Raw genomic sequence first — 11,433 nt, 5'->3', positions numbered from 1 at the left:
ACAAGGGGCGGAGAGCTGCGTGTGAGACAGGGCAGAGCTGCGTGTGAGAAGGGCGGAACCGCGTGTGAGAAGGGGCGGAACCGCGTGTGAGAAGGGGCGGAACCGCGTGTGAGAAGGGGCGGAACCGCGTGTGAGAAGGGGCGGAACCGCGTGTGAGAAGGGGCGGAACCGCGTGTGAGAAGGGGCGGAACCGCGTGTGAGAAGGGGCGGAACCGCGTGTGAGAAGGGGCGGAACCGCGTGTGAGAAAGGGCGGAACCGCGTGTGAGAAGGGGCGGATCCATGTGTGAGAAGGGGCGGATCCATGTGTGAGAAGGGGCGGAACCGTGTGTGAGAAGGGGCGGAATCGCGTGTGAGAAGGGGCTGAACCGCGTGTGAGAAGGGGCGGAACCGCGTGTGAGAAGGGGCGGAACCGCGTGTGAGAAGGGGCGGAACCGCGTGTGAGATGGGGCGGAACCGCGTGTGAGATGGGGCGGAACCGCGTGTGAGAAGGGGCGGAACCGCGTGTGAGAAGGGGCGGAACCGCGTGTGAGAAGGGGCGGAACCGCGTGTGAGAAGGGGCGGAACCGCGTGTGAGAAGGGGCGGAACCGCGTGTGAGAAGGGGCGGAACCGCGTGTGAGAAGGGGCGGAACCGCGTGTGAGAAGGGGCGGATCCATGTGTGAGAAGGGGCGGATCCATGTGTGAGAAGGGGCGGAACCGTGTGTGAGAAGGAAGAGTGACAAGGGGCGGAGAGCTGCGTGTGAGACAGGGCAGAGCTGCGTGTGAGAAGGGACGGAGCCGTGTGTGAGAAGGGGTGGAGCTGTGTGTGAGAAGGGGTGGAGCTGCGTGAGAAGTGGCGGAGTCGCGAGTGAGAAGGGGAGGAGCTTGTGTGAGAAAGGGCGGAGCTGCATGGTTGAAGGGGTGGAGCCATGTGTGAGAAAGGGTGGGGTTGTGTGGGAAGGGGAGGAGCTTGTGTGAGACAGGGAGAAGCTGCACAGGTTGCAATAACATTGGCTACACCTGTACATGGGAATGTCTGTCCATATCCAACAGGCAAAATAGCTTTGGTAGTGGAGGGACCGACAGAGGCTCCCACACCCAGTTATTATCGGGGGGACTGACCTCACTTTACCTGCTTAATGCTACAATCCGATAACTGATCTGGGGTTGGGACTTTGGGGACAGCGCAGGAGCAGAGACCAGGGAGATTTCCCCTTTTCTCCTCAGATTTACCCAAAGAGATTCTACAGACTAAAAAACAAGAGAGATGTAATAACACAGGCCCGGCATTGCACTGCTCAGCCAGAGGGTAGTTACAGATCTTGGGGTAAAAGCAACAAACCCCCAAACACTCCGTTCTTATTATCAGGGAACAGACTACGTGACAATGAGGAGGAGAGAGTGTCTCCAGCGGTGGGAAATATACCAGAGCACTGCTGATTGTTACCAGGTGCAGAGGCGGGAGGGGAGAGGGGAGAGGGGGGAGGGAGGGGAGGGAGGAGAGAGTGTCTCCAGCGGTGGGAAATATACCAGAGCACTGCTGATTGTTACCAGGTGCAGAGGCGGGAGGGGAGAGGGGAGAGGGGGGAGGGAGGGAGGGGAGGGAGGAGAGAGTGTCTCCAGCGGTGGGAAATATACCAGAGCACTGCTGATTGTTACCAGGTGCAGAGGCGGGAGGGGAGAGGGGAGAGGGGGGAGGGAGGGGAGGGAGGAGAGAGTGTCTCCAGCGGTGGGAAATATACCAGAGCACTGCTGATTGTTACCAGGTGCAGAGGGGAGGGGGCGGGAGAGGGGAGGGGGGGGGGGGAGGGAGGGGGGAGGGGAGGGAGGGGGGAGGGGGGGTCTGCTGATTATAATTGATAAGCAGAAGTAGACAGGTGAGGTTCTACATTTCTGATGCCAAAAGCTTTAAAGCAGCCGTCCAAGCCGCCGGTTTATTTTCCCTTTAATATGCGCATTAATATAATCCACACAATGATAAGTCATTAGCCAAGTTATCAATCGATCCATTAAATGCCATTAATGTATTTATTGATGCAGAATAATAAAAGTCCTATTGGTAAAGTATACTGTACATTTAGGGAATGCAGTATTTGCATATTTACATTTTCCTAAATTAAACACAGATTTACTGAATGGTGGTAAATGTTACCTCATATGAAGTGTGATTAGTAAATCTGGGATGATTGTTCACGTTTAAACAAGTACAACAGTGCAATCCTTATATTTGATATTATATTATAGCCCTTCTGACCACGGTCATATGCCCCTTTCCCTAATGATCAGGGGATTGAACAGTGAAGATGTCAGTGACGTCGACAGTGAAGGTGTGTAAGTGTCTGATCGGGTCACACAGCTCATAGAAGGACAGCCGCCCAGCCTCATAGTCAAGGTATATTCCAATTCTCTTTGGTGACGAATGCGGATCTATATTTGTTTGTTCAGTGCCATGGAGCACAGAAAGACCTCCGTCACACCACATAAATACCAACACCACAAATTGTAGTTAGACATATTAAACAGGTTCTCTCTCATTACGCCCACCTTCCAGTCGTTTGATTCACTGGTTTCTACTTCCCAGTAATGTTGTCCTGAGAAAAAGTTTGTGGTACTTAAGATATGCAAATCTTGATACATTTGTCCTGTTTTTGGCAGCTCTTCTCCTGTCCTAGAGACAGTTTTCTGGTCCTCTGATACAGCTACGTAGCCTCTGGATGTGCTTCTACACAGTGATAAATCTGACATCGCTGGCACATGGAACCCGCTCTTTGTAGTTATATCAGGCAGATCCTCGGCAAAGCTCTGCAGGCTCTTCTGTAAAGTCAGTGAGATAAGAACCTCATCCAGATCACTTCCACCAGTACCTGTGTTATCAGTTCTTATTCTCTCTCCATCTCTCTCTCAGCATCACAACACTCAGCACTGACTGATTCACATCCCTTTAATACAGTCAGTGGGTCCGTGATGTTACACAGCTTCTCAATATCAAGCACCTTTCTGGACAGCTCGTCCTTCTCTATTTCCAGTTGCTGGATAAGTCCGGAGACTTGGAGTAAAACCTGCTCTTCCTGCCTGATGACCTCACTCAGGACTCGCTTCTCACGGACTTTCATTTCTTCTATGAGGTCCCCAAACAGGGCAGTGACTTTATCTTTTATACCAGCTGCTTTAACTGGAACTACTCTTGTGTGTTCCTGCAGCATCTGGACTCTTTTCTGAGTCTCGTCTCTCTTGGTGATCAGTTTCTCCAGAACATTTCTCAGTGTCTCCTTCTTCTTGTCTGAAGCCTCATTGAGCAGCTCTACCTGGTGTCCCTTGTGCTCTCCGGCCAGGCAGCAGGACCCACAGATATAGGCTTTGTCCTCTGAGCATTGATATTTCAGGAGCTCATTATGGATGGAGCAATTCCTGTTCTCCAGAGAAGCAGTGGGTTCAACTAATACATGTTTTAGTGACTTGCTGTGAATCTTCAGATGATTAGCACACAGGGAGGCATCACACAGCAAACACGTCTTTACAGCAGCTACACGGGAATCAAAGCAGTAACTGCAGAAGATCACAGCTTCCTCCTGCTCTGGCTGAGTAGAAAGGAAACGCTCCACGATATTACACAGCTTCCGGATTCTCTGCAGCGCGGGGCGCTCCGGAAACTCTGCTCTGCATTCAGGACAGGTATAAACTCTAGAACCCTCCTGAGAATCCAGCACTTCCCCAATACAGTCCCTGCAGAAGTTGTGCCCACAGCTCAGCATTACAGGGCTGGTGTAAATGCTCAGGCAGATGGGGCAGTTCAGCTCCTCTCTCAGATCTGCACACGCCATGCTTGGAAGCTGCAACGAGAAATGAAACTGAAAGTCTTTACTCTCAGCACAGGGTGTGGCTGGTTTTACATTCAGACTTTAGTTTTGTATATCTGGTAACATTGCGCATTCCTGACCTGACTTCTGTACAGTATGTATGTCCCTTATTTACATAAACCCCAGTTACCTATAGCAGCCTGCACAGGGACAGTGATTAGTGAAAGAATTGAGATATACAGGCATACCCCGGTTTAAGGACACTCACTTTAAGTACACTCGCGAGTAAGGACATATCGCCCAATAGGCAAATGGCAGCTCACGCATGCGCCTGTCAGCACGTCCTGAACAGCAATACCAGCTCCCTACCTGTACCGAAGCTGTGCGCAAGCAGGGAGACTATAGAGCCTGTTACACATGCGTTATTTACATCAGTTATTATATAGTTACATAGTTACATAGTAGATGAGGTTGAAAAAAGACGTAGGTCCATCAAGTTCAACCTATGCTAAATTCAGACAACAGATACTTTATTCTATATCTATACTTACTTATTGATCCAGAGGAAGGCAAACAAAAAACCCCATTAAGGGGAAAAATTAATTCCTTCCTGACTCCAAGAATTGGCAATCAGATTAATCCCTGGATCAACATCCTTCCCATGTATACTTATTTGGTATATCCCTGTATACCTTTCCCATCTAAAAAGATGTCCAACTTTTTTTGAACAAATCTATTGTATCCACCATCGCAGTGTCCCTGGGTAATGAATTCCACATTTTAACTGCCCTTACTGTAAAGAACCCTTTCCTTTGTTGCTGGTGAAATTTCCTTTCCTCCAACCTTAAGAGATGGACCGAGTCCTTTGTACTGCCCGTGGGATGAATAGTTCTTTTGAAAGCTCCTTTTATTGTCCCTGAATATATTTGTATATAGCTATCATATCCCCTCTTAGACGCCTCTTTTCTAATGTAAATAAATCTAATTTAGCTAGCCTCTCCTCATAAGTTAGAATGTCCATCCCCTTTATTAATTTGGTGGCTCTTCTCTGCACTCTCTCTAGTTCCATAATATATTTTCTTGGGATTGGTGCCCAAAATTGTACTCCATATTCAAGGTGTGGTCTTACTAGTGCTTTGTAAAGGGGCATAATTATGTTTACTTCCCTTCCATCCATTGCCCGTTTGATGCAAGATAAGATCTTGTTTGCCTTTGCAGCTACTGCATGACATTGGGCACTATTGCTAAGCCTGCTGTCTACAAGCACTCCTAAATCCTTCTCCATCAAGGATTCCCCCAATACACTGGCGACACACTTTATTCGAGCTTGGCTAGTCCCACGAATTCGGGTATACCCGGGTGTATTGAGGTTTGTGACTGTTTTCTGCCCGAGTGCATTGAGGTATTTTCCAGCAAGGGATTGAAGCATTTTATTCCCGCTGGCTGCAATACTGCACAGTATATATATATATACTGCATTACAATTCGTGAATTTATGCCATCTGGTAGACACGCGAAGCATTGCAGCCTATTAAATCCTAATCATTATCATTTAACAGATCAGCCGCCCATCAGCCAGGCATGAACCCAGGCTGGGAAGGCAAACGCAACGGGGCTTGTCAGAGGTGAGGAGTGGCGCATTCCAGGTATCTGCCAGGTACATACCGGGTATTTGCTCGAATAAAGTGTGTCGGTGCAGTATATCTCCATTTAATTTGTAAGTCGCCTTTTTATTCTTGCATCCCAAATGCATAACCTTACATTTATCTGTATTAAACCTCATCTGCCATTTACCTGCCCACGTTTCCAGTCTCTCCAAGTCCTTCTGAAGAGAAATTACATCCTGCCCTGATTCTATTACCTTACACAATATATTATCATCAGCAAAGATGGAGACTTTGCTCTCAATCCAAACCTCAAGGTCATTAATAAACAAGTTAAAAAGCAGGGGTCCCAGTACCGATCCCTGAGGTACTCCTCTCACGACTTTAGCCCAACCTGAAAAAGTTCCATTTATGACAACCCTCTGTTGTCTGTCCTTTAACCAGTTTTCAATCCAGGTGCATATATTATTCCTGAGTCCAATTTTCTTAATTTTGTACACCAACCTCTTGTATGAAACCGTATCAAAAGCCTTTGCAAAATCTAAGTAGACCACATCAACTGCATTACCCTGGTCTAAATTCCTACTTACCTCCTCAAAGAAACAAATATGGTTAATTTGGCAAGATCTATCCTTCATAAATCCATGCTGACTATTACTAATAATTTTGTTTTCCATTGGGTATTCCTGAATATTATCCCGTATTAAACCTTCAAGTAGTTTCCCTACTATTGAAGTCAGGCTTACAGGTCTGTAATTTCCCGGTTGTGATCTAGCGCCCTTTTTAAATATAGGCACCACATCTGCTTTATGCCAATCTTGTGGTACTGAGCCTGTGGAAATTGAGTCCTTGAATATTAAATATAATGGTTTTGCTATTACTGAGCTTAACTCCTTGAGAACTCTTGGCTGTATGTCATCGGGGCCAGGTGCCTTATTTACTTTAATTTTTTCAAGTCGCTTATGAACTTCTCCCTCAGTTAACCAATTGTTAATTAATATGGAGGTTGTGGCTTCCCCCTGCGGCACTACTATTGAACTTGATTCTTCCCTGGTAAACACAGAGGCAAAGAATTTGTTTAATACCTCTGCTTTTTCCTTATCTCCAATAATCTGCCTGCCCATCTCACACTGAAAGGGTCCTATACTGTATTTTCTTCTCATTTTTTTGTTATTAAGGTACTTAAAGAACTTTTTAGGTTTGATCTTACTTTCTATTGCAATCCTTTTTTCATTATCCATTTTTGCTAATTTGATTGCCCTTTTGCAATTTTTATTACATTCCTTATAATTCTGATACGATGTCTCTGTCCCTTCTGACTTAAAGAATCTAAACGCCTTCCTCTTCTTGTCCATTTCCTCCCCTACCTGTTTATTTAGCCACATTGGTTTTGACTTAATTCTTTTATACTTATTACCCAAGGGTATACACTGATAAGTGTGCTTTTCTAACAATGTTTTAAAGACTGCCCATTTATCTTCTACATTTTTCCCTGCAAAAACATTATCCCAATGAATTACTTGTAGATTAGACCTCAGTTTATTAAAATCTGCCTTTCTAAAGTTTAAGGTCTTTGTTGAACCCAAGTAATCTGTTTTTTGATAATTTCAAATGAGACCATGTTATGTTTACTGTTACCCAAATGTTCCAGGACTTGAATATTTGTTATTACTTCTACATTGTTTGATATGACCAAATCCAGAACTGCCCCTCTCCTGGTTGGTTCCTCAATAATTTGGGTCATATAATTGTCTTTAAGCACCCCCAAAAACCTTTAACCTTTGTTGTAACGCTAATCTCATTGCCCCAGTCTATGTCTGGATAATTAAAATCCCCCATTATGCAAACATGACCCAGTTTTGATGCCTTCTCCATTTGCAAAAGTATTTTAGCTTCCTCAATCGCACAGATATTTGGTGGTTTATAGCATATTCCCACAAACATTTTCTTTGTACTTTTACCTCCACTGCTAATTTCTATCCACAAGGTCTCTACATTTTCATCATTCCCTTCATAGACATTATCCCTTATAATAGGTTTTAGATCCGGTTTAACATATAAACATACTCCACATCCCCTTCTATTTGTTCGATCCTTCCGAAAAAGAGAATAACCCTCTAAATGAACTGTCCAGTCATGAGTTTCATCCCACCATGTTTCAGTAATGCCTATGATATCATACTGCTCCCTTGCAGCTATTAATTCAAGCTCCCCCATTTTATCTGTCAGGCTTCTTGCATTAGCAAGCATGCATTTAAGTTTTTTTTCAGCCTGTACTATTATCTTATCTGCTCCTTCCTTTCTGCTCCCACTTGGTTTAGTCTTTAGAAGTTTTCTAGTATTATCTGTATTTACTATGGGTGTCTCACTGCTTGTCAAACTTGCACTTGCCCCCATTCTACCTCCATACCACCTTGTATCCTCATCTATTCCATTTAGTTCATTCCCCTCCCCCCTCCATCCTAGTCTAAAATCTCCTCCAACCTTTTTAGCATTCTCCCCCCTAGCACAGAAGATCCCTCTTCATTGAGGTGCAATCCGTCCCTAGAATATAGATGGCACCTCTCAGAAAAGGAGTCCCAGTGCTATAAAAACCCAAACCCCTCCTTCCTGCACCACTTTCTTAGCCATGCATTACCCTCCCCGATCTCTGACTGTCTCCCTGCGGTAGCGCATGGCACTGGTAGTATTTCAGAAAATACTACCTTGGAGGTCCTTGCCTTAAGCTTTTGGACTAGATCCCTGTAATCATTTTTTAGGACCCTCCATCTTTCTCTAACTTTGTCATTGGTGCCAACGTGTACCAAGACCACCGGGTCAATCCCAGCCCCCCCAACAATCTGTCTACCCGATCCGCAATTTGCCGAACCCGAGCACCCAGGAGACAAACTGTTCGGTTCATGCGGTCCCGGCAACAGATTGCCCTATCTACCTTCCTAATAATGGAGTCCCCTACCACCACAATCTTTCTTTGTATTTAAGCATCCTGAGTCCCCACTGTGCTGGAGGAACTATTCCCCTGGCTGCTAGAGGAATTGGTCTCCCCCAGCCTTGCCGTTTCTGCCCCAACATTCCCAATATCTTCACTCAACATGGCAAATCTATTGGGATGTGTCAGCTCAGAAACGACCTGCCTCTCCCTATTGCCCCTGCTTCCCCTTCTAACTGTCACCCAGCTACCTACCTGCTCCTCACTAACAGCAACCAAGCTACATACCTGCTCCTCACTAACAGCGCCACCATCTGCACGAAGCAAGGGCCTGCTCAGTGAGCTCTAAACCCCTTTCAAGATTGTCAATGTCCCTCAATATTGCAAGTTGCCTCTTCAGATCAGCAATCTCTGATTCTAAAGAGACCACCCGCTCACACCTCTCACAGAGGTATGCTCCTTGGAACAGCTGCTCCAAGTGCACATACATGTGGCAAGATGTGCATTGAGTGGCATTTTCAATCCTGCTCATTCTAGCAACTATGAAGTTTATAAGTACTAACAGTAAACTGTACTTCAATAAACTATACCTTGTTTAACCGCTTCCTTGTTCAAACTGCTTCTGGTTCTAACTGCACACACTTTAAACAACCAGCACTTCAAATCAACCACACAGATCAGTCAGTACACCCAAGTTATGCACGTATATGACGATTGCAGTACAGTACATGCATCGATAAGTGGGAAAAAGGGAGTGCTTCACTTTAAGTACATTTTCGCTTTACATATATGCTCCGGTCCCATTGCGTACGTTAATGCCGGGCATGCCTGTAAGCGCTTGTCTGTCCTTATTTGTGTCATTATGTTTATGTAATTGATGTCACTCTGTACCCCCCACAGTACTGCGCTCCGGCATATGTTGGCGCATTACAAACAAACAATAATAATAAGCAGTGGTCAAAGTACCACCATGTGTTTTATTCACAACATATAGAGTATCTCTACTTTTATATTTTCAGATCCATGAAAAGAACGGCTTTTATTGGGACAGACTAAAATGCTTAATGTGGATAAATGTGTCAAGACATACACCAATTGCAGTCAAACTTTGCACAGTACATGCTTTGCACTTCAAGCTATCCTGAAAATGTCATGGCTTTTCATAACATGCACTGCAAATTATGTACATTAAGCACTTTCTGAAAGTGGAAAATGCATAATAAAAAGTGCTTAATGTGAATTAAAGTGTCAAAACATACCCCGATTAGCTTAAAACTTGGCACATGATGTGCTGTATACTGCCCATAACTATCCTGACAATTTCAAGGTGTTTGCTAACACACACTGCAAATTATTTACCTCAAGCACTTTAAGAAGGGCAAAATACTTAATTTGGACGTGTTTAACGTGTATTAAGTACCAAAACATAATTCAATTGCCTTCAAACTTTGCAGAAGACATACTTTACACTGACCACAACTATCCTGAACTATCCTGAAAATTCCATGCCTTTTGCTCACGTACACTGCAAATTATTCACGTTAAGCACTTTCTGAAGGACAATAGTCTAAAATGCTTACTGTGAAAAACGCCTAATGTGGATAAATGTGCCAAGACATACACCAATTGCCTGCAAACTTTGCACAGTACAAGCTTTGCACACCCCCAAGCTATCCTGCAAATTTCATGGTTTTTCTTAACATGCACGGCAAATTATGTACGTTAAGCACTTTATGGAAGTGGAAAAAGTGCTTAATGTGAATTAAAGTGTCACAACATAACCCGATTAACTTAAAACTTGGCACATGATGTGCTGTATACTGCCCACAACTATCCTGAACATTCCATGCCATTAGCGAACACATACTGCTAATTATTCATGTTAATCACTTTAACAAGGGCTATATGTACATACATTTGTTTAATGCTAACCATTTACCACATTCCCTGTGTAAGTGGAGTTATTTGAGTGATGTTTATTTAACCCTTTTGTGCCCCCCCCCCCTAAACCAGGGGGGGGCAGAGCTGTGTGTTTGTGGATGTATGGGGAATGAATGCAACGTGTGAGTGCATGTCCCTCCTTTCACTCCCTGATTTGGAGGTACTTATTATGAAAGCTGTTGTAAGGGGAATGTGGATAGGGGAAAATCAGTAGTTACACTCAGGCCAACCCATTAGAGGAACCCTTGTGAGTGACCACCAACCTTCCAAACAGGGTACCTTAAAGGGGGTACTCAACATACAATCCCTCATTCTCAACCTTCACACACACCTCAATCATCGTTCAAAGTATCCCCAGGGACCCCAAGTAGTTTGGGCTGGACAACTCTCACCTCATACATTCACTTCTAGCTCATCCAGAGTATCACCAGAGAACCCAAAGTCATTTGGGCTGGCCAACTCTCACTTCATGCACGCTCATCTAATGCCAAGCTGCCAGGATGTCCCCAACAGTATTGGCAGACGATACTTAAGCCGGGTAGTGGCAGAAACCTGTCCCAGGCCACATTCTATACAGTGCCCTCCATGAACAGTGTCAATCCCTGCCTCAACACCCTTAGGGGATGCTGATATAGCATAACCTCAGTCACCCATAGTCTCCCTGTACTTTAAGGAGTCTCCCTGATTGGCGTTAATTTCACTGATCCCGGTATTGACTCGAAATCTCCGAGTTGGATAACATTACTCCAGATCTCCCTGGAAAAGGTTAACAATAACCCGATTCTTCCTGAAATGGATTATATTACCCCAAATCTCCATATTCTCGGGTGTAGACCTGTAAGTACCCACCTTGGCACTTACCTAGCACCTTGTAGGTTTGCCACCTGTGAAGCAAACATGGAGCAGCTTAAGATTTGCCTGGTTGTTCTCAGCACTGGCTTTTCACCTCTGTGGGAGACATATCCTGGCAGAAATACCATCCCCAACTCTAACAATGATTCAACTCATAACAGTGCCTCCACCCCGTTAGGGTAAAAGCTATACTCCACACCAGTATCCAATGGGGATACAACAATCTTTATTTATAATCTTTTAGATTAAAATACATCAACACTTTCCCAGAGATGGCACTCCTAAGCAGGGCTCCCATTAAACCTCTGAGGGCAGGATTCTAGGAAGTCAC

The 11,433-nt window shown here is 45.0% G+C and overlaps 1 protein-coding gene across 1 annotated transcript in view; it reads right to left on the bottom strand.

The window, feature by feature from the left end:
* Positions 1–1,799: 1,799 nt before the first annotated feature.
* LOC142465630 (E3 ubiquitin/ISG15 ligase TRIM25-like) overlaps positions 1,800–11,433 on the bottom strand; it is a 16,710-nt gene continuing 7,076 nt past the window's right edge. The window contains exon 2 of the mRNA XM_075569747.1: positions 1,800–3,809. Coding sequence (XP_075425862.1) covers positions 2,859–3,800 — 942 coding nt within the window. The 5' untranslated portion in view covers positions 3,801–3,809 and the 3' untranslated portion in view covers positions 1,800–2,858. The remainder of the gene's footprint in view (positions 3,810–11,433) is intronic.

The sequence above is a fragment of the Ascaphus truei genome, chromosome 14 (genome assembly GCF_040206685.1).
Source record: "Ascaphus truei isolate aAscTru1 chromosome 14, aAscTru1.hap1, whole genome shotgun sequence".
Taxonomy (NCBI): domain Eukaryota; kingdom Metazoa; phylum Chordata; class Amphibia; order Anura; family Ascaphidae; genus Ascaphus; species Ascaphus truei.
The sequence above is the reverse complement of the archived record's forward strand: the minus strand, read 5'-3'. Positions and strand labels throughout refer to the sequence as shown.